The 24,295-nt window shown below is 38.9% G+C and overlaps 1 protein-coding gene across 8 annotated transcripts in view; it reads right to left on the bottom strand.

The window, feature by feature from the left end:
* eif4g3a (eukaryotic translation initiation factor 4 gamma, 3a) overlaps positions 1 to 24,295 on the bottom strand; it is a 115,756-nt gene that overhangs the window by 37,453 nt on the left and 54,008 nt on the right. For 6 of the 8 annotated variants that reach the window (XM_041782680.1, XM_041782679.1, XM_041782676.1 and 3 more), the window contains 7 exons: positions 22,935 to 23,114; positions 19,642 to 19,753; positions 19,367 to 19,527; positions 15,705 to 15,839; positions 11,752 to 11,941; positions 7,960 to 8,739; positions 1,228 to 1,316 (listed from right to left, as the gene is read on the bottom strand). In XM_041782680.1, the coding sequence (XP_041638614.1) occupies positions 1,228 to 1,316; positions 7,960 to 8,739; positions 11,752 to 11,941; positions 15,705 to 15,839; positions 19,367 to 19,527; positions 19,642 to 19,753; positions 22,935 to 23,114 (1,647 nt within the window). The remainder of the gene's footprint in view (positions 1 to 1,227; positions 1,317 to 7,959; positions 8,740 to 11,751; positions 11,942 to 15,704; positions 15,840 to 19,366; positions 19,528 to 19,641; positions 19,754 to 22,934; positions 23,115 to 24,295) is intronic. The other 2 variants (XM_041782675.1, XM_041782674.1) reach the window with 2 other exon arrangements.

Raw genomic sequence — 24,295 nt, forward strand, 5'->3', positions numbered from 1 at the left:
TTAGACTTAGCAGATTCATATTCTGTTTATTTCAGGCTTTAATTTATGATTATTGAGAAGAGTTTCCTAATGTACATCTTTTTCTTTTAATTTTGGGTTCATGACATGCTCATTTATTTCCACGCTGCTGTATTCTTGCTGTGATTGTCTGCTTCTGTTTATAACAATAAATCACATCCGACCACCCATTAATCTTTCTTGTTTAACCTGCACAGTAAGGGAAGGCTTTGTTGAGCTGCATTGTTTTTAGTTTTTTACAAAGTTTAAATTTAGGGAAACCAAAGCTAAACAAATAAACTTAGGGACTTGTTGGCCCAGGATGCTCATTATAAAGAAAAAACATTTTCCATCCTTGTTTGGTTTAAAGGAGAGAGAACCAGTTTTACTGAGTCAAATTGTTTTTGGTTTTCTTCAATATGAACGTAGTGTGTCACTTCAAAGAGAAACTGAGTTCATCTTTTTCCAGTTCACATATATCTAAATATCTTAACATAGCATTATACAAAAAAAAAAAAACTAAACAAAGACATCTTCGTTAAGTCATCTGTAAAAGTGACTAATGTAATTCTGAAAAGTATACCACTGCTTAAAATAAAATTTCTAAACCACTTACAGTTCACTTGTTCATTATCAGCTAAAACAATCCCTTTAACAGGCTGCACTGCTCTTGCTTTGTGGTCTGAGAACTCGTCCACAGCTACAAGCCCAGAATGGAACAGTAAAGCAGAGGAAACGAAAGCTGGACAGAGCCGAGTTTACATACAGTGGGGCTGGGTGAGCCATGAAGATGATGGATGATTCTTTGCTGTGGTACTTGGACGATAACAACACCCCAAAGTCATTTATGTCCACTTCCCCCAACCGCACATGTGGAAACATTTTCCACTTGAACTATTGCCCACATTGTGCCTTTCCTCCTCTCTCTCTCTCTCTTTCTCTCACCCTCCCACCCTGCATACTTTCAATCTTTCTAGGCATTTCCATCAGTCTTGTTTCAGACTGAGATACCAACAATTAAAGTGGCGACAAAGTGCTGTTAAATCACTGACAAATCGAAGAATTCCAAAGGAAAATAAAGTCAACAGACTTATGTTTATGTGTAATCTCTGAGGGAAAATTGACATCAAGATTCTTAATAATCATTCAGTAAACTCAATGTAAGAACAAAAGCATGCACTGCCGCTACATCTGGTTCAGTCTTTTTTTCTCTTCTGCCTCCTGTCTTACCTCATCCTCCTTCTGAGAAACTTCTCCAGCACAGATCCCTTCATTTGGTTTCCTCCAGGTCTTTGGTATAGCAGAAGCAGTCTGATTTACTGCAGAGAAATACAGGAGAGTAAAATCATTCACAGCCCGCAGACGAAACAACAACAGCAATTGATTTTAAAGTAAAAACTATGTTTTAAAGTTTTCGTTTATTAAGAAAACATTTACTTTGGATAAAGACAGTTAAATCTCAAAGCTTCCTAGGGTAACCAGAAAATGGCATTGCATATAAAAAACCCTTAACTAGGCTAAATTGGAAGGTGACATGGTTGTTTAATGTTCATTTTAACTTATTTCTGGTTAGGCATAAACCAACATTCAGGTCTGGACAGATTAAAAGCACTTTTAAGGCATTTAAACCAAAAGATGTACTGAATTTGAAACCTTTATTGGTACATCTACAGTAAATTCAAGTGTATAAGTAGTAGTTTAATACCTATTATTTAATCTAACAAGCTGGCTGTGTCCCTGTATACCAGTGTGACCAATATATCAGTATAAATTGCTGAGATATGCACTGTCAAGACCACTGGAACAGCTGCTGCCATTGCATTTTGCATGCTACCTGACATAACTGAAAATTTGGCCTGATTGGTTGCTTTTTGTTTTTTTTTTTTACAAGTGGCTGCTAAAGCGCTCACAACGTGCTGAGATACATTGTGATGAAGACTAGACAAGAGGTGTTAGACACCACTTTTTAACAGCTTTTCTCCCTTGTTAGGTCATTTTAAAAAACAGCAGTGTACTGTTAAGTGAATAATAGAAAATACTAGTAAGTTAATGACAACTTGAAACCAGTTAAGGTCAGCAGTGCAACTCATGGACAGTAATTCCATACTTCACAACTATCACTTTAGACTTAAAACTACCATACTGTTTCCAGCAGGACTGCAAACTCAAAATGTTACAAACAGATAATACTAAAAGAGCAAGAGGAATGGTAAATTGTGGGCTTAACCAAATGCAAAAGAAATCTCCATTCAGGACAACAGTTTAAAACTTTTGCTCCGCTGGGAGATCCCTTCAAAAACTGCTACGCCTTACATACAAGCATGGTTTTTAATCTGGATTTAGTAAGCATATTTTTATTGACATCCATGTTTAATGTTATAGTGAAATTATTATTTTTTTAAAGTTAAAGCCTAATGTGGTTATGTGCATAAAATTTAACAGAGAAACGTTTTAAAAAGCAAAGATTAGAAAAGTTCTCCCCTATCAAAAGCCCCAATTTTTTTCCTTTAATCTTGTGTAAATATGTAAGGCTGGTCTAACAGGCAGAGTCCTTAGATATGACATTAGGTTTTACGCCGTATCAGATATCAGATATGGTGATCTAGTACTGTTCAAAAGGTCTTCACAGTCCAGACTTTGTTCTTAGATCTTTAAAATCAACAGATGAAATGACGATTCTCAAGACAGAGCTGCATGGCATTGACCACTGATTCTGTTAAGAAGCGGATTTAAGCATATTCTCAAAACAAACTTTCCTTCATTTGGCATTGTTAGGAAACAAAGGGAAAGTGCTCTAATACAGTTCACATGCTTCAGTCAATACTGATGTGTCTGATTTTGTCTCTTTCCGTCATAGCGACATCATGTGCACTGCTGCTGACAGCACGTCAGACGTGCTCCTTCCAGATGCCGTTGATAAAGACACTTTTCAGATCAGAGACAGACAGATAGCAGACCCTGAGCTGATGTATCTGCATGCTACTTAGGTCACAGTCAGTCACTCAGAATTAAAAAACTTTTGACAGGAAAAAAAAAAGATTTATCAAATTCTTTCTATATGGTATTTGGTACTGATTTTTTTTTCTTGGTGAGCCAACTAAGGATACAAATATGTTGACCTTAAAACCATTCTCAGTATATCTACCATAAAATCATTTGTGTAAGATGAAATTTTAAAATGGTTTCTTATCCAAAAAGTGTGCTGCATCCTGTAAACCAATACAACTAATATATCAGCATTAAGTGCTGAGACATACGCTGTCAAGACTGCAAGACTGCACGCCAACTTAAGTGCCAATCAGCTACTCAACAAATCCCACAAATCAGAAAACCAGATGGAGAGTTAACAATTGAACCTAAAGAAATAAATGAAAATTTTACTTCATTTTATTCAAGTCTTTACACATCTGAAATAACAAATGACAATACTTGAAAGGGATAACTTTTTTGATAACCTGCAGTGCCCCACAGTAAACTTAACACATCATACAGAGACTGAACTCCCAGTACAGGAAAAAAAAATCATTAGAGCAATAATGGCAACGCAAAGTGGCAAGACACCCAGCCCAGACGGCTACCCTGTCGAGTGTTTTTTTAAAATTCTCTAACAAGCTGTCAAAACTTTGACTGGACATGTTCAATGATTCGATGTCACATGGGTCACTTCCCCAAACACTGACTGAGGCATCCATTATTTTCTTACTTAAGCCAGGTAAAGATAGCTCAGATTGTGCCTCATATTGACCCATTTCTCTCTTGAATAACGATGTTAAGATTTTGGCAAAAGCCTTTGCCTTGCGATTAGAAACTACAATGGATGATGTGATTTCTGTTGACCAAACTGGCTTTGTTACAAGACGACACTCATTTACTAATATTCGTCAGCTCTTAAATATAATTTATTCTCCTGCGTTCAGTGGATCTCCAGAAGCGGTTATCTCACTAGACCCGGAGAAAGCCTTCAACAGAGTTGAATGGAAGTTTTTATTTACTTGTTTAAAGAAATTCGGTTATGGTCCTAATTTTATTTAATGGATAAAACTTTTATATACCTCACCAAAAGCCTCCGTAGTCACAAATAACAAGCGGTCTTGTCTCTTTCAGCTGTCGAGGGGGACCCGCCAGGGATGCCAAATCAGTCCATTGTTATTTGCTTTGGCCATAGAGCCCTTATCCATTGCACTCAGGTCATCAACATCAATCAGTGGAATTCACAGAGGAGGAGTAGAGCATTGTCTAGCCCTATATGCAGATGATTTATTACTTTATGTAACTGATCCTATCAAAAGTGTACCCTATATTATTGACTTGTTGAAGAGATTTGGTACTTTCTCTGGCTATAAGATAAATTTTAGCAAAAGTGTATGCTTCCCCGTTAATGACCTAGCTTTCCAAATACAAGAAGATATTCTGCCTTTCCAAATGTCTAGAGCTGGTTTTAAATACTTAGGCATTAGCATCACCAGAGATATTCAGAAACTAGATCATGAAAACTTTTTGTCACTGTATGAAAAAGTTAAAGATGATCTAAAGAAATGGAAAACACTTAATCTATCCCTGGCAGGAAAAGTTAACTGTATTAAAATGAACGTGCTTCCCAAATTTCTCTACGTGTTTCAGTGTATCCCTTTGTATCTTCCCAAATCCTTCTTCAAATCGGTTGATAAAGTTTTCATCTCATTTATATGGAATGGTAAAAACCCTAGGCTAAGGTGAGACCAAAAATACAGGGTGGTTTGGCCATACCAAACCTTTGTCATTATTACTGGGCTGCAAATGTCCAAAAGATTTTGTATTGGCTTCATACCCCAGACGCAGGTTGGTGCCATCTGGAAGCTGCATCTTGTATCTCAACATCATTCCCAGCTCTGGTCACCTCTAATCTTCCCCTCTCAATCTCACAATTTACAAACAACCCAATTGTCTTCAACACCCTTCGTATATGGTTTCAATTTAGGAAACATTTTGGGTTCAATCAATTTCTTAAAACAAGTCCTATTTGTAATAACCACCTCTTTCCCCCTGTTGCATTAGATTTCCTAAACAGATCATCATACAATTCAAAGTTCTCCATCGGGCTCATTTCTCCAAAGAAAAACTTGCTAAAATTTATCCCCAATTAAATGCTAGCTGTGACAGATGTAACAATGCCCCTGCCAATCTGACCCACATGTTCTGGCCATGCCCTGCCCTGGTAACTTTTTAGACAGGGATTTTTAAGATGCTATCAGGGGCACTCAGAACTAACCTCCAACGTAATGCAGATGCAGCTTTATTTGGTAACACAGACAAACAACATTCTGCTCTGAGGAAAAGACACAAAAACATTATTGCCTTCACAACATTGCTTGCGCGCAGAAGAATATTATTACACTGGAAATCAACAAATCCACCCAAACTATCCACGTGGCTAAGTGACTTGATGTATTTCATTCAGTTAGAAAAGATAAAATATTCATTGAGAGGGAATAAGAATAAATTTTACTCAATATGGGACCCAATTTTAACATATGTGGGGGGACTGGGGGTCTTTCCTGACAGTATTTAGTTGGCTTCCCCTTTTAGGGTTATCTGCCCTCCACAGACTCCAGTCCATCTCGGCATCCCATCTTTAATTATATTCTTCCTTCTCTTTAATCTTAGTACTATTTCTTACATATTTAGTGTACTATTTTTTTGCCCTTACTTGTATTTTCCTGTGTTAGTCTGTTTCTAAATTTGGGCTGTGGTCTGGCCTGTTTTCCCTCACATCCCACCCAATTTGCTAAAACTGCCTTTGCATGTATGCCTTCTGTGTTATGACTTGTTCTTTAAATATTTATTTATTTATTTGGCACACTTTACACTTAAAACTTACATGTACTTACATATGTCAAAACTAGGTACAGTGTATCCTCACCTGAAAAGGTTTTGTTTTTAATTTTATGGTAAACCTTATACATGGAGCTATGTGTCCTCATTCTGTTGTTTTTTTCTTTAAAAAGAAAAACTGGAAATGTGTATTGTAAGCATATTGACACTCTGTGCTTGTATATTTCCAAATAAAAATGATTCTACAAAGAGACTGCAAGACTCCAACACATCCCATAAGACCTGACACTATCAAAAAACCTGATATTGACCATATTGGCAATCATCAGCCAATGGTCAATAAGTTAAAATAAACACACCAATATCTGCCATGATAATCAAATTAAAGCTGGTATCTAGTACGCCTAACTGCTGAAAGTGTTGAGAGATTTTTAACTGGGCAGAAGAAGTCACCTGCTGGACAAATCTGATCCATTTCCATGGTTAAACAGGCGAAACAGTTGCTAAAACCAATAGAGTTGATAAAAACAAAAGCAATGGCTTAAATGTGTTTTAAATGTTGGTATCAGCACTGATTATCATATTTGTATCTCTGAGGTCTGAGGAATTCAAAGGGTGAACAGATATGCGAAAGGGGAAACAAATAGCTGATCCAATTCAGTTTCATTGCCAGGAAATCAGGTTTTGATTTCAGTTAATATTTTGGCCTCCCACAATCATGAAAACAACATAATCAAGATTAAACAACTACTGTGCTGCATGTTGTGATACACTCATGTCCTTTACAAATTCTTTACAGTACAGTGTGTGCTGTGCACCTCCCAGTTTAACAGCTCTCACTGCTATTTAAGTAAGGAGCAGAGGGAGCCACGGAGAGTGATCCAGTTTTTGAAAAAAGCCTGAGAGCTAAAGAAAACAACAAAAAGACAGTTATTACTTAATACTGACAACAAAATAGGTAAAACCACCTCAGTTGCATGGGACCATTTTGGTTTTGAAGGTCGTTTTCACATCTGATAGTCCGGGGGGCCTAGGTTTGGTTCGGAACTCAAATTGCAACATTTTTGCACTTTCCTGTGGTTTAGTTAACATTCACATTGCCCTTGGTCAAACCAACCAAACCGTATGTTTGTGGTGCTGTCATCCCACAGAAAAAGGGCAGAAGAGGAAAAGGAGACGTAGAGGAAGACGAAACGGGAAATCCATCTCTTGCCGCTGATCTTTTTTCCACATAAACGTGAAAAAACACCAAATTTACGCTGTCTTGGGGCTTCTGCTTTTGCACTGGGGCATTACAAGCTGTCCAGCATGTTGTTCCTTACATGAGACGAATGAATCAGCACAGTTGAGCCAACATGTGAGCGAAAGACAAAGTTGTGCTGCTACAACTACACAGAAGCCAAGCGAGGTACCGACATGTATTTCAGCGTATTAAATCACACATTTAAATCAGTGAATCATTAAGCTTTATGCCACTTCCTGCCTTTGGTTCACAAGTTGGTCAGCTGTGCTTTCACACCTCAAACTAATCACACCAGGGTGCATTTGGAAGCGAACTGAGACCCCCTGTTTTTAAGCAAACCAAAGTCTGCTTGTTTGGTTCGCACCAGTTTGTGTGAGCTTTCACACCACTCCAAACGAACCGGACTATCTGGGAAAATGGACCAGGGTTCCTTTAAAGCGGACCAAACAGCTCTACTGTGGATGCACCAAAAGAGTCTGACCGGGAACAATGCAACCTAACTTGAAGAGTTTGTCACATGGTTGTGGCCCTCAAGGCATTACAACAATTAACTATTCTACTATCTGAAACACCAGCATGGATGAAGATGTTTGAATATTATATATTGAGTAATGGTGTTTACTAATTGGAATCTGATTATCAATCAAAACAATTTTGATTATATTTTCTGCTATCTGCATTCTGTGTCAACTTTTGCAATATAAAAGAGATTATTTCCAGTATGTTCTATGTATGATCATTAAATGTTCATTGCCACTTAACTTCCCTCTTGTTTCAGGCTGGATAGTCACCAAAAACAGCGTGATCCAAATAGTCTTTATTGTAGTATGTAAAACTACTTTAGTAAGGGAAACAAATGATCTGGTTGACAATAAATCAACATTTTAAAGTGTTAACAGTTACAGTACCTGTAGTGGGACTCCTCCTGGTGAGTGCTTGCTGTTGGGACTCTGTTTTGCTGTCAGAAATGCCTCCATGCACCTCCATTCCTGGTCTGGAGACAAGTTCTTTAGTGTCTAAGGATTTGCTCGGCTCGTCTGCCTCTGTCGTGGCCTGCACAAGAGGCGGAAGGCCTGGGGGGAGCATGACGGGCAGAGCAGGGGCAGGGCTTGAGGTCAGGGTGACTGGCACCACAGACACAGGAGCCATGGGGCCGAGCGCAGCAGCAATAGGCACCTCTGGCCTCACGTCAGAGGGCAAAGTTTCCGAGGAGGAGGGATCTCTGTAGGCCGGAGCAGAGACCGGGTGCTGGAGTGAAGCTGAGGGCAGAGGAGAAGGCTCATGAGCTGGGGGTTCCAGCTCTGTCACAGAATCTGCAAGGCCGTTCAAAGCCTTGGGAGCTGGAGCAGGTGAGGCAGCCAGAGTCCGTGGGGCATCTGAGAGAGGCTTGTCTGTGTTGGGAGTCTGAGGTGACGCCAAGGAGGGTTTGTGCTCCCCGAGTGATGGGGAAGGAGAAGAGGCTGAAGAAGTGGACTCCCTAACCGCGGGTCGTTCACTTTTAATGGCCACTGAAAGAGGGAGAGTGTCGGAGGCGGGCATCCCAGCGGGAAAGGGAAGCTCTGGTTCGACAGTAGATGAGGGCTCAGGCACAGAAGCAACGGCCTCAAGTCTCTCCACAGGAGCTTCAGGCTGCACGAGCACAGGCGAGGAAGACTTCTGGACCACTGGCTCCAGTTTTGGCGTTTCATCTGGAAGAGATCAGATAAAGACATAACAAATTTAAAGCTGACTAGAAATGGACATTTAACAGGCACAGCACAGTTAATGGTGATTTTAAATTTCCATCTAAAGACAGGATTAAGACACATAAAATTCATAACCAGAGTTCAACAGAAACCAAGGATACTGAGCAAAACACAAGATGCAACCTATGATACAATTTAAGTTATTCATTTATTGATATTATTGATTAAGCCCCTTTACGTTATGTTAGTTACGTTTTAAAACTATTCCATTTGTATTTAATTCAAGTCCTATAGGCAGGATATTCCACAGGTTGATCCCAAGCGACAACCCCCAGTGTGATGGTTTAAGCAAAAGTAAAGGGGAAAAACACGGCTTATATAAGTGCACACTATAGAACATAATTTGCACCAGATCTAACTATGCCACCCACTTTGGAGTTAATTACACCTCCGGCCAATGCTTTTAGATCCGCAGCACGTGCCCTGATCCACTCTGCTGCATGTCACAAGTGCCACTCCACTTCCACTCGAGATATGTGCTGAGTCTATTTTTGACCAAGCCGCTTCCACCACATGTCAAGCTGAGCAGAGCTGATTTACCAAGGCAGGAAGTCAAACACACAAATGCATAGCGCATCTGTCGATGTCAAAATAAAACACCAGGTACAGGCTGTTGATTGGGGAAGCAATTTACACTGAAACAACACTCCTCTACCTATCAGAGTCCCCAATGATAACACTGCCAAAAATTCGCTATTATTTGGAAAGACAAAATTACAATTCTTTTTAACAGAAGTGGTGCAAGCCCAGCAGAGCTTGATTCAAATTAAAAAGATGATAATGTCAAGGATGTTGATCATTCCTTTGTTTCCTGGCACTGTATGAAAATAACTATGTCTTTAGAAGAAGTATGAGTGAAAGCAATATTATAGGATATGTGGGTAATCTTACACAAGAAAACATACAAAGAAAAGACAGATACTGAAATAAATGCCTTGTGGCCTATTTGCACGGGATTAAATTACCTAGGGACCTTGCATAATTCGTAAAAATTGCTCAGGTTGTCTGTGTTTTTAATCTTGGATGAATCAACTACGTTCGTAATTTGTGAAGGAAAAATTCCAGTGCAAATCACCTACCATATTTCAGCGCACACAGAGGTCCAAAGGGAATTCTAACACCGTATGAATTGGCATCTATTTAATTAAGGGTGGTATTCTTGTTTTTTTACAGTCCATGTACCTTTTTCTGATCCTTTATCTAATTGAAAAAAATAATAGAGGCTGCGTAGGAGACTGTTAAAGTTTTGGCACATAGCCTATAGGTTACAGTGCTTCTCTTTCAGTAAAATTGAGCTGATGTTTAAAATTGGGTTTATTTTACTTTACTTATTTATCCAAACTCTGCTGCTCGAATGTGCGTATGCACACCACTTGCTCTCTTCATATGCACTGCTGCTCTGCTTCCCAAGGTTTCTCTTTGCAAGTGCCTGATCTTATATCAGTACCATTTAGCTGTACATTTCATGCATAACACAATCAAGATTTGAAACTTCTCGCTCAACATTCAGTGGTTAGGCTGCAACAGTTGATCTGTACGAGGAATGTTGTGGATGCAAAATTATCCCAATTTATAGAATGCAGAGTAATATTCATAGCATCTCCTGCATAAAAACAGTTAAAAGTAACAGGAGAGGTTCATATTTTACAATATGTGTCTCCCTTTCTCATACATTAACGAGAGGGATGCTCGACTTTCTCTCTCTTCCTCTGTCTGATTGGCTGCAGATATGCACAGATGACTTTTGCAACCTCGATGGGTAATGGAAGTCAGAGAAGACTGTTCACTAGTTTATTAGTTATGGACAGCTTGCTAAAGATCTAAATACAAGTGTAAGAATATATTTATATAATACATATATAAAACACTTCAGTGATTGGGGGAAACTCTGGCTAACAGTTTATGAACAAAATTGCATTTTTTGTATAAACTTTAGAAATAAAAATTTACTGTGTTTTTATTGCTGTAGCCATTTAGCCCCCTTATGTTTTCTTACAGAAATTTTTGTAAATCCTAGAAAATGAAAGACCTGTGTGAACGCACTGCAACAAACACTGACGTCAGGAGGGTAATTCACAAATTATCAGAGGTCCACAGGTAACAGTCACGTGTGAATAGTACTTTAGCCTGGTTTTAATCTATGGTACATTTACTTATAGAAGGTGATGTTTCTAAATAATCTTCTTAAATGTAGCAAAACAGAAATGTATGCATTAATTTGCGTGATTTGGGAAGTGGCTGAGAGGAGTGACAGGTGGGCATATTATTGTCATTCTCCAAGAGACCGTAAGCCATCCTAAACTCCATTCTTCTGCCTGTTTCTATGAATCAAATCTGGATGGGTTGAGATAGTATTTCAAACACCACTTAGTTGGGCTTCTAAATACTTCAGAAACTATAGAGGACTATAGAGGATGTTTTATATCGTCTATGGTTGCTTTCCCTTACAGAAAAGGCAGACAGAGGTTTGAAGCAGTTGCACAGGTGCCTGAAAGTTATCCTAAAAGGATCAGTAAATCATCACATTTGGTTTTGTCTAACTTTTAGACTACTTTCAGACTCTTTGGATTTAAGGCAGTAAAATTGTGGTCAAAAAAGCAGCAAATGCTCCTAAACTTTTGATTTGTGATGGTGAAATGTTTCAGCTAATTACTGGAAAAGCAGAGAGTCCTGCTGACACCACTCTCAGGAAAATGAAAGTGAAAGCATTCACGTGAGTAAACTGTTCTGTGGAAAAGAAGACTAAACATAAAATGAGTTGTCTGGAAATGGTTGGGCAACAGATTTTTATGTAGTTGTAGCTTCAGAAGAGAAGAGATAGCAAAACCAAAAATGACAAGAGTGCATGACACAGCAGTAAAACAGACCAATATTTACTGTTTGAAGACTTAAGGGAGTCTTAAGATTATGGAGCTACAGAGTATTTTAGAGGAAATGGAGGATATGGGTGCAGACCTGGCCCTGGTTTGGTGTCCGAGGCCCCGGTGGTCAGCGGCTGCTGTGGCTGCTGTGGCTGTTGGGGCTGCGGTGGTTGTGGTAGCTGTGGGGTCTCCAGCGCGTAGCCTCCAGAATGGGCCTGCTGTGGCTGAGGAGGCTGTGGCTGCGGCTGCTGCTGCTCTGGAGTCTGGCTGCTGCTCAGCTGCTGCTGCGATTTGAGGTAGAAAATGTGAGGATAATGAGGGTGCGGCCATAAAAACTAGCAACACAGAAAACCAGAGACAGGCACAGAGATGTAGGCAAGCACACACACAAACAAATAAACAAAAAAACAAGCCCAAATGCAGAATAAGCAGAAAATAAGGAGTCCAATGGGGTGTGTTTAGATTTGGAGGATCAGCAATGTGGACGAAACAGAGAATGAGGGGAGGGATGGCAGGAGGAGGAGAAGGGCTCAGAACGATGCAGAACAATAGAGAGAGAAAAAAGGGGAAATACAAAAAGAGAAATAAAATCATAAAGGGGCACAAAAAGACAGAAGAGGAAAGACACTGTTAACATCCACAGAAGGATAAAGAAAGGAAGATGTCATACTGTCCTTCCTCAGAATCAGGGAGGCTTTTTATATGAGCTAAAATGATGCAACGATCAGACTGTGTTAGCTCTTATACTCTTTTTAATGAGCATGAGCGCTGTTGTTTTCTTATGTGGAGACCACAAAAATCTTGTCAGGATGACTTTGACATGAGGACAGCATTCACTGCAGTGAATGGCTGTACCTGTTCTGTGCTGTCTAAACATTTCAAATGCCTTGAAACAACTGCCAGCAAAATAACTTCTGATATACGTTTATCGACAAAAGTTTTGGTAGTAGAGCTTCATCTGGTAAATCTTTATCTGGCCTAATAAAGGTCAAGTGCTAAAACACTGTCAAGAGACACACTTTTACAAGTTCAACAGTGTGCAGGAGTTTCTTTCCCAAAAATTGTTAATGGACTATTTTCTCTCACTAAAACAGATGCATAGAATTTTTCACTTAGCAACACAAGAGCAGTAAAGATTTCTTGAAAGTGTGCAAATTTTTATCCAAACTGAAATTATTCATGAATTTACAGAGAATCTGAAAGGGAGCAAGTCTATCTTTGACAGGTAAACTAAGTAAAAAAGGAGAGAAAAAAAAGAAACTTAAAAAGACTAAATTACACAAACAAATACCATTTAACAAATCTAAGAGTATGACAGAGAGTGACAGAGGCATGTAGGTTTTTAAAGGGTCTCTGTGTATTTGAATACTGTCTTTAATTGGTGAGATGTTCACATGTTGTGTTATTCAGGTCTGACTTGAACCCGGGCTGCTTAGGGAACTTAGACAACAGTAGCCTCTCTGCATGGGGAGTGACCTCATTGTCAGGCTATCAGTGCTCCGTGCTATGTTATTAAAGTTGTTTTTAAATGTGTCTTGGATGTTGTATGGCTGCTACATTAGCCAGTTTCCTCTTGTTAAAGATATTTTAATCTTAATAGGACTTAAGTTGTGTCGTAACAGCTTGCAATGCTTGCTGTTAACACTGCACCTGAACAGTGTTAACTGTTTTCCTTTGACAGTAAGACGTCTTGCACTTTCACCTTAAAATGTACAGAGAAACAGAAATCTGATGCTTTGTGCTGATGAACCATTAAAGCAGTTAGCTCCATAGTTTCACCTTTATGTGAGGAGAGGAAAACATTCTAAAAAAAAATACACCTAGACAATTGTTAATATCATTAAAAAGTTCATTTTCCTAAAGAAGTGGAACCTTAATATATTCTAGATACATCTCATTAAAGTGATATATTTCAGGACTTCTTTGTTTAAATGGTGATGATAACAGTTTAGAGCTCACAAAAATCTAAAACCCACCATATCAAAATACTAGAATATCACAAAACATCACTAAAAAAGTATTTACAAAACAGAAATGTTGACCTTCTGGAAAGTTATGCTCATTTATGCACTCGGTAATTGTTGAGCTCCTTTTGCACAAATTACTGCATCCATGCAACATGGCATGGAGCTATCCAGTCTGTGGCAGTGCTGGGACATCATGATGCCATCAGGTTGATCTGATAGCAGCCTTTTGCTTGTCTGTTTTGAGACTGGTGTCTCTTGATGTTTCCCCAGAGATTCTCTAAGGGGTTCAGGTCAGGCCAGTTGGCTGGCCAATTAAACACAGTAACACCATGGTTAACAAACCAGTTTCTGGTAGTTTTGGCTTCACTGTAGACAGGTGCCAAGTCCTGCTGGTGAAGGAAAGCAGCATTTCCATAAAGCTTGTCAGCAGAAGGAAGCATTAAGTGCTCCAAAATCACCTGGTAGATGGCTGACAGTGTTGACTCTGGACTTAATAAAGCACAGTGGATGCAGCAGATGATATGACACCTCGACCCATCACTGACAGTGGAAACCGAAAACACTGGTGTTCAAGCACCTTGGACTCTGGGCCTCTCCAATCCTCCTCCAGACTCTGGGACTTGATTTCCAAAAGAGGTCAAAATTTAGTTTCATCTGAAAACAAGATTTTGGACCCCTGAGTAACAGTCCAGTTCTTTTTCTCCTTAACTGGGGTGAAAAGCTGATAATGTCTGTGGTTCAGGAGTGGCTTGACACCAAAAACACAACAGTTTTAGTCCATTTCCTGGATCCGTCTGCATGTGGTGGCTCTCGACATACTGACTCCAACCTCAGTCTTGAATCTGCTTTGTTTTACAATCCTCTGAAAGCTGAACTCATCCCTGTTGCCTGTGCATGTTTTCTTATCACACTTTTCTATTCAAGTCAAAGAGTAAAGTCAGCAGTTTTTCCCATAATCATGAATGTGTGGACTGAACCAGAATGAGAGAATGAAGGCTCAGGAAACCCTTGCAAATCAGACATTTCCACAATATTCTAATATTTTGAAGTAGTGGGTTTGAGGTTTTTTTGTGAGCTGTAATCAGCAAGATCAAAACAAATAAGCCTTGCAATATTTTACTATGTATGAGATGAATCTGGATGCACCTGTAGATGTGGATAGTATTATTGCACCACCATCTCCGGTTTGTAAAACAAGCTAGTAAGCTCTGATGAGAGAGGAAAGTGGAAGAAAATCAAGAAAGTATTCCGATCAGACACTTCTGGTTATGTGTAATCTCCTTTACTCCTCACTCCTTTTCCATATTAACATGAGGGACAGAGAAGGAAACAGAACCCATAGAGTTAAAATAAAAGAAAGCCAAGAAAGCTGATTATCTTTGTAACAACTAGCATGTGCATTTGCAAGCTGGGTCAAGGTAACACCAGTGAATGGGATGAATGTGATGCAGATGGCTGCACTAAAAAATTTGAGAACTCCTCTTTAACTGAGATGTGATAGTTTACAGCTACATCTGATACATGTGTGGTCTAGACATGTGGTGAAGGCCACTAGGTTATGCACTTAACTCAAAAATAAATCTTTTGACATACAAGGTAGGTTGATTCTGTAGAAGGAGAAAACAGGCAGCACATTTGTGATTTACTTTAAAAAAATAATGGATGATTGAAACAGTAGTAGGAAGGAAGCAAGTCTAACAGAAACAGCTGTTAAAATAAACTGGGAAAACAAAAAACATTAACAACTTGTTAGTGGTTTTATAGAGTAGGAGGACTAAACCACATACCCAAAACAACTACAAAGATTGATTTAAGATTTTAAAGTGTATTTTAGTTCTGAGCAGTAAACCTCAGGCATGTTTTAGGTTGAAAGCAATCATCAATTTCTTATGAGCGGGCAAGATGGCTGAATAAATTACCACAGAGCGGCCGTGTGTCCTGCAGGAGGGATTAGAGCTCACACTGCTACAGAGCAACATGAGACGCCACTCCTCTCCTCTCCTCTGCTGTAATCAGCTGCTCTCAATGCTACACTGGCTCAACTGTAACTACTGCAGGTGAGTGTGTCTGAGAGCTGTACCTGTGGGGGTGTGGGCGTAGAGGAGGGAGGGCCGACAGGAGGTGTTGAATTCCTGCTCCCTGAACCTCCCGCCATGATCTCCTCTGTGATGTCCCGGCCACCCTGATTGGGGTCACGGATACGGATCTGGGAGGACAATGGCACAGAAAAACAGACCTCACTAAAGCGGCCGAGTCTCAGAGCAGCAGAGGTTCAGATATTATTAATGCATGTTATTCATCTGCACTGTGAAACATTACTTTGGGTCTTAATTAACAATATGGCTAGGAATCAACTGGTACCCAACAATGAGATATGATTAGATATGACTCAAAGACCAAAATACAGCAATTCGAGAAAAAAAGAAAAAAAAGCATTAAAACTTGATATAAATGGTGTGTAGGTAATATCCTGGTTTTGCCTGGGCTCCTTTCCTGCACTTTCCCCAACTTTGTACTTTATGAATACATCCACTGTCCCACCTGAATAAAGGCATAACATCCACTAAATAGATCTTAAACTAAATACATATATATATATATATATATATATGCATCACTAAGTCTAACAGAAGAATAGAAAACTCCCCTAATAAAATTGAGAGCAGGATTAATGGATTTATTTACCGAAATCTGGTGTAAGTTTAACCTCTTATCAGACTTGGTGCTTGCAGTCTCACATGATCCCAGTGTCTTCCTTTCTTCTATAATCTCACTCTCAACAGCTTTGAAAAATAACTTTCGTTCATGTTGCCCTTTTCATATCGTGAGCATATCTGTGAGGAGTCATGAAGTGGTGATGTGATGAGTCATTCTGTATCAAACACCACAGTTTTTAGATTAAAATATCTTTTATTTGAAGCCAAGAATTGGATTACTATTTTACCTCATCAGATTACTAATGCTGAATATCAATGTAATTGAAAATAATCATAATGGTGCTGTTTTACTTAACATGCAACTACTTCATTTTCTTCAAAAGACAGCTTAGGATATGAACAAGAATAATGCCATAAGAGGTCAAACTGACACCACTGCATTGAAATGAATACATTAATCCCTATAATTCACTTTACCTTTTCATGGCATTTTATATTCTTTAGTTACTCAGGTATTGTGATTTATCATTTTTCCTGCAGTATAGCAGTTCTAAATAAATTGCTTTATTGCAACATTTTCATTATCAATAACCTATTATTGCATACTGTATCATAACTCATCTGATCATGATTACAACATTTGCTCTGACTGTCTTTTCTCTTTTAAATCTGATCAAATTAGAAAACCTTTTAGGATTCAAGTCCCTATTCAAAAGATAAAACTGATTAAAAACAGGCATCAGACACTCCAAAACCATCAAGTATTTCTCAAGGGATCATAGAAAAAAATGTTTGTTCCTTACAGAAAATTAAGTAGAATATCTGCAGATACTCTCAGGGGGGTTTGTCCATAATCATCAACTAATCAAGTTCTTTTTCATTCATTTTTCCTCTCATTTGTCCTGAGTTTTCAAAAAATAAGGCTACAAATCCACCATATTTAAAGCTATGATGAGATACGCAGTGATTTAGCTATTTAAGCACTTCAAAAATACCTTCTCTGTGCGGTTTTCAGAAATATCATAAACCTGATCTTTTCTACTGAAGGGTTTTACATGATTGTTATCCTTTTCTGAGACTTTCATGGATTTGTGGAAGAAAATGTGAGTCTTTGTAAAAGGATAAAGTCATGACAAAGTGATGAAGAAGGATTTAAAAGATAGTTTATATTTAAATGACATTAACATCACTAACACCATGTTTTACAAAGGTTAAGCTTTCTTTAAATCCCAATGTAAAGAGCAACTGTAACAACAGGCTGGTCAAACTCCAGCTGCTGATGAAGTTTTACTGTGTGATATCATCGCAAGCAGAAAAGCGGCTACTTAATGAACTTTGAAGAGGGACTGTTTTGACAGCTGCTGTTTCAAAGGTCAGTGCTGAACTTTGCAAAGATCAACTTTCCAGACATGATGAATGAAAAGTCCTCAAAGTGCGGAGAAAAAATGGAAACTTGTACATTTCTGTTGACAAAAGAGCCAACTGGAGACTTCAGAACAGCTACAAAACAGGCCTCTCTGTGAGACTGTTTTAACACAGATTTTTAACTCATTATTCTAGAAGCTTCCATGAGAGTTGAAGATCTAGAATTAAGAATGAAGGACGACAGCTTGAGGAACAGAATATCGAAATAAATTATTAATTTGTTGTTGAAAGCATTGCTTGTCAAATGTACAAAGAAGGACAAGTGGTGAATTTCCATATGAAGAACCAGCTCAACTCGACTTGACTCTACCTAGTTTTGGTACCCTGTGCTTTATTTCCCATTACAGTATTCAGTACCTACAAAAAGTAATCACCCCCTTGGATGTTTAATACTTTTACTGATTTTACAAATATTTCATGGTCAATATAATTCGGCTTTTAGGAAAAAAAAAAATCTCTTTAATGTCAAAGTTTAACTGATAAAGTTTTGCCAAGTAAAAAAATATGTTGGGTATAATAAATGATAACACATTCACCCCTCCTTAAAGTGACTGAACTAATTTAACAGTGGTCCAGCCAATCAGTGCTAGTAGTCTCACAATTAGCGAAATCAGGATCACCTGAGTGCAGTGTATGTATCTTAAGTCATTGTAGTATTAAGACACCTGTGTCTGGAAGGTCCAGTCACTGGTTAATTAGTATTCCTGGCTACCATTACACCATGAAGACAAAAGAACACTCCAAGCAACTCAGAGAAAAGGTCATTGAAAAGTTTAAGTCAGGGGATGCATATAATAAAAACATTCCAAGGCACTGGACATTCCATAGAGTTATGTAAAATCCATCATCAAGAAATGGAAGGAATATAGCACATGTGTAAATAGATCAGGCCGTTTTCACAAACCGAGTGACCGTGCAAGAAGGAAACTAGTAAGAGAGGCCACTTATGACTACTCTGAAGGAGTTACAAGCTTCAGCAGCTGACATTAGAGAAACTCTACACAAAACAAGCGTTTTCCAGGTTCTGTTTTCATTTTGACATTAAAGAGGTATTGTTGTAAGTTTCTTTTGTCAAAAAAGCCAAATTACATAGACTATGACTGATTTATAAAATTAATAAAAGGATAAAACATCCAAGGGGGTGAATACTTTCTATAGGTACTGTATACTTTGGTTGTACCTCCTTGGCGTAGGCTGGGTCGCCATTGCACGGGCAACAGCCATAATGTCCTATACAACAATGGAGGGAAATGAGGAGATAGTGTGCCTGGTTCTTCGTTTGTGGTTTTTGTCGCAGAAAGAATAAGACAAGTTTTATTCCAGACAGTTGCAAGTAGTGAGACAAAGCTATTGAAAAGTACAGGAGAGTTTGGAAGTTTAAATAGCTGTACGATGCCGATGACAAAGGAGGTTTGATTCCTGTGTCAGACATTCTACACGTGACCATCCTGGTGACAACATTATCTGACCACTCAGCCTCGGCATTGTCTTTATGTCACATTTTAATATCGGCTCGGCTTGCTTTGAATCTCACTAGGGGTGATACCAAGAATAAAGATACCAGGTATGATCACTAATGGAAAACAAAGACAGTCAAGACAAGACAAGTTGATCCAGAACCCTACTGTGGAAAAGCAAAAAGTACTCCTAAGATACTCACTGGTTTTTTCTCCCGCTTAGCTGGTGGAGGTTGCTGTGGTGTAGGCACTATGATGGGGGGTGAGGGGGGGTACACAGTCTGTCCTGGGTAGTAGGGCGGACCAGCTGCGGGGACAGGGGTGGGGACAGAGGGCGAGACAGGCGGGTGATACCTGAGGGGATCTGGGTGAGAAGAAAACACAGATACAGTCACATGAAGCTGATTTGTACATTCAGATTCTAAATGTGATGCAGATGTGCAAACAGTTCTTGTTGTGTTTTGGATTAATGACTCACGATAAGGGGCAGGGTACTCCCCCGGCCCAGGACCAGGATAGAAGGTGCCAGACCCTGGAGGCTGTACTGAATACTGCTGAGGAGGTCCCACGTAGGGCGTACTGTGCCGATACTTAAGAGGACAAAGAGGGAAACAGGGGGCATTGGCACAATTTTATATGCAAGAAACAACAGATGCAGTATGGATGATAGTTTTAAAACAGCACACAACAGGGATGTGTTGCTTTTTTATATTCTGATTTTCTTAAAGGGATTTTGACTGCCCTCTGTGAGATTTTAGATAAGCCCTTGATCAAATTCAGTCTAGACCAAAGATATGCACTGTATCTAACCAGCAACAGCTGCAAACGGAGAATTATTCTCTGTAAGTATTAACCATGAAAACAACAAACAGTACTTACAGTTCATTAAGAGGAATATTATAAATTCATGCTTTTAGTTTGGCTTCATTTAAGACAAATAGAATTACTAAAAAAATTAACGTTTAAACCTTACAGGTGGTCAATGGTTGTCTTTAACTGCGTAAGGACTCAAGGGTGAAGAGGAGGACTTGAACTTTTTTTTGCTGGACTCTTCTATTCTGTGATTTTTGTTGTTTTTGTGAAAACCCTGCATAACTGATCAGTGTTCACGCAGCGCCCAGCACGTGCATTCACCTGCATGCGCGTTCACGTGTGTCTAACCTGCTGTTTGTGAAAACAACCAGGTGAGAGAGAGTAGGAGGAGTGTGCGAGCCTGGGTGACAGAGAGAGGAGCTGATAGGTTGATAGGTAGCTTAAACCTGTGGCTCTTCTCTGTAATCCTGCAGTAATCTATAAGAAATTAAACTAAAATGCAGCCAGCCTACCTTTGAATCGCAGAAAACCTCCATCAGCTGCTCAGACTGGCCATATTGGCTGTTGCTGCTGTACAGTAATCCTCCTCAGTCTTGGACAGAGTCATAAAAACTCTTAAACTTTGTAATGTGGCCTGTTAGTTAAAAATATCAATCCAACGTTGAAATCTGCCTTAACATCAGCAACATAACGCTGATTAGTGAGCTAAACAAGGTGACACACGGTAAAATTATGATGTGTTTAATGACAACTCAGACTTTGAAGTATTAAAGGGGGGACGAAGTTGAGATCTTTTTATGGTGTGTTCAAATGTCCCACGGAGAAATTTGGAACTTTAATTTTTAGTGAGAGATCTGAATAAATCCAGTCATTTTAAAGGAGGAATATTTAGTGTTAAATAGAGGCAAAGCATGAGTGCAGTTTAGAAACATGTCTCATTTTTCCACCCTAAATACAGAAGTAATCCTGTTAAAATAGCCTAACTAATATTATAGATGAAGAGTGTAACAGCTCCTGTATCCCTTTAGAATAAAAAAGTTGAAGAAATTCATGCAATAATGAAACACATCATGATTTATAACTTAATTTAATCTGGCTCTCTGTTTTAGGTACTGGGGACTCATCTAGGAATCAAACATGGGTAATGGGGACTCGACTTGGGTTTTTCTTTGGTGACTCGGACTCGACTTGGACTTGAACACTAGGGACTTGGGACTCAACTCGGACACAAGGTTTGTTGACTCGACAAGGTTTGTTTTCTATTCCAACATGACTGTTGCCCAGTGCACAAAGAAGAACCATGAAGACATGCTTTAATGACTCTGATGTGAAAAAACTTGACTGGTCTGGACCTCAATCCCATTGAACACTTTTGGGATCAACTGGAAACAAGACTGCAAGCCAGTCCTGCTCATCCAACATCAGTGCCTGACCTAAGAAATGCTCTACAGAATAAATGGACACACATTCCTAAACACCTGCTGGTGTAATGGTTAAGTGGACAAATACTTTTGTCCATATAGTGTATGTCCCTACAATTACTTATCTTTAAGACCAATGACTGAGCAAAATCAAACAAGATTATGCAAACAATGGCCTCTTGCAACAAAACCCCTGCATATGACTTACTTTCCATGAGCTTTTAAGGTTTGAAAAAAAAAAAAAAAAAAAACCTGAACCATCCTCATGATGCAAAACTGAAGAATTGGTGTTATGTATCAAATAACAGTGGAGAAAAAACTGAATCACCAAGTCGTGCAGTTTTTATTTAGAGATTTAAAACATAATTTCCCCTCCTTGGATTGATAATCGTGACATCATGCCCATTTACAAAACAGCAGCCAGCATGAGCCGAGAGCAGCCAAGGAGAAAAATAGACAATGCATGCCTTGTTCTCTTAAAGCCCTGAGAGTTTCAGGTTATAAATAAAGCTGTAACGCCGTATCATCCCGCATCAGTCCCTCTAACTGTAGCAACTAATAAATGAGTGAATTGTTCTATCCAAACTGAAGGAAGATAATCATTTTAAGGAAAAGACTTAAAAACTTCAGGCACAATTCACAAAAAGGGGTCAAGATGCTTAGATCCAGTGAACTGCAGGTATTTGTTTCAGGTTGAAACAAATAAGTGTTTGTAACAGAAAGCTGCCCCCGACCCAGAATGGAATAAGGGGTATAGAAAATGGATGGATGGAACAGAAAGCTGCTGGGGTGTTAGCCTTCTGGTGTTAGCTGTGGCTACCTCACTCACTATGTTAGTCTGTTTATGTTTTTGCAGAGGTGTTAGTAATGAAGAGAGCGCAAAACCAGTGGCTGTTAGGTACTTATTAGGCAACCGCTGCACCCAGTGTCTTTTTATTGCATTCAGAGGTTATTCCAACAGTTTAATCAGCTGATCTGGCTGTAAGGGGGGGATGAAGTGAGCCTCCTTTCATGCAGTCTTGCTCTGTCAGTCAGTCAGTCAGTTTGTTTCAATTAGCAAATAAAGGAAAAAATACTTCCAATGACAAATGGAAGTTTCACCTTCAACACAAACAGAAAAGCAATAAAGGATTAAACTAATCGAGAAGGTGTAGGCTGAAGCTCATGCTTATTATGCCTACCCTTTTTAAAAAACATCTTCAGCTGGTCCATTCATAGCTTACATGATTAGTTACATTAAAAGTCTTCTGAACAAACAAGCAAACATTCAAGCATCTTACAAAATAAATGATTAAGTAAACAAAAGTTCCATAACAAAAATCCAGTCATAATTTTTTCAAAATTCCTTATCATACCTGATCTTTGTATTTTTTAACGTTTTGTTTTGAACATTTTTCTACATAATGAAAGTGAACTGCAAATTTTTAGATCATCGTCACAGCTGTTCCACAGGTTTACCCATGCAACATGACTGTGGCTGTACTCAAGATATCAATTTGAAGCAACACAACAACCCATTGTAAGGTGTCAGTGTTACCTGTGGGATGTAGTACTGTGCAGCATGTGGAGACTGGAAAGGCATGGGTGCCATGGTCATCATGATTGGTTGGTTGGTTTGGTAGACGGCTGCTGTGGGGGTCTGCGAGCCGGGCCGTATGGAGGGTGTGTTTGTGGGGATAGTGGGCCTCGCAGTCTGCATCTGTGTCCTCTGGAAAAACTGAAATGAGAGAAACAGAGGGTCCCATTTCAGCATGCTGCCACACTTTATTTAAAACACAAACAAGTGCCGTTTTTCAGATGTCTTCACCATTCAGCCTACACATTTCTCATAGTAAGACAGGCCTGGTTTTATCAGCAGCTTTAGAAGAAATCTCTCATCAATGCTGCAAGCCATTACATTAAAACGACAGAGAAATGAAAGGCAGAATGAGCTTCAGGCTGACATGCACACTTTTATATTTCTGTCAAACGGCTCTATAATCAACACATAATCTCCTCCATGAATAGCTTTAATAATTTCCTCTGAAGTTTTATATTGTGATTGGTTAACAACATCATGAATCAGTTGAATGTCGTGTACTAAAAGGATAGTACCACTCTTGCTTCAGACACTTTAAATATTTCCTCCTACAATCATCCAATCAACTAAACAGACTCTTAAAAGCCAGATTAAAAAATTCACACTGAGATAAAAGAAATCCAAACACACAACAGTAATCAGTGCATTACAGCGTGACATCCGTCTCCATTCATTCAGACATTCACAATCCACCATGTGTTCACCATTAACACCTTATCAAGGTTCCTTTCATGAAGGCAAATGAAAACAAATAGCTGACAGGATGTCATCATTTAGAATTAGCTTTGAAAGAAGTCTCACTGACTGAATAGAGACTGTCTGCAGTCTCTCTCTGTGTTGTTGTCGTCATGGGATCTTTGTGGTATCTTGACCTGAATTTTTCTAAACACCATGGCAACTTATAGTTTAGAGACACAAAGGTGAAAACTGGGGTGTACTTCTTTTAAAAAAATATTACAGAGAGCAGGAATCCTCTTTAATCTTCATGCCTGTGTTTCATTTGTGAAAAATATCTAATTCAAGGTCATGACTTGTTCTCCTTTCTATTCTAAGTCAATTTCAATTTTTCTAAATAACACTATATTTTCTTTTACTATTAAATACTAATGTCATAGGCTGCCAAGACAAAAAGTAAATACAGGATATAAACTTAGACATGAGGCTTGAAAGATAGGTTTTCTAAGTTCATACACACACTGTTAATCTTAATTTACATTGCGCCAATTCATCACAAAAATGCTGTCTCAAGACACTTGACACGAAAGGCAGGTCTAGACTGTATCCTTTGTTCTATTATTTACAAAGACCCTGCATTAATC

Source organism: Cheilinus undulatus, linkage group 3 (genome assembly GCF_018320785.1).
Source record: "Cheilinus undulatus linkage group 3, ASM1832078v1, whole genome shotgun sequence".
NCBI classification, from domain to species: domain Eukaryota; kingdom Metazoa; phylum Chordata; class Actinopteri; order Labriformes; family Labridae; genus Cheilinus; species Cheilinus undulatus.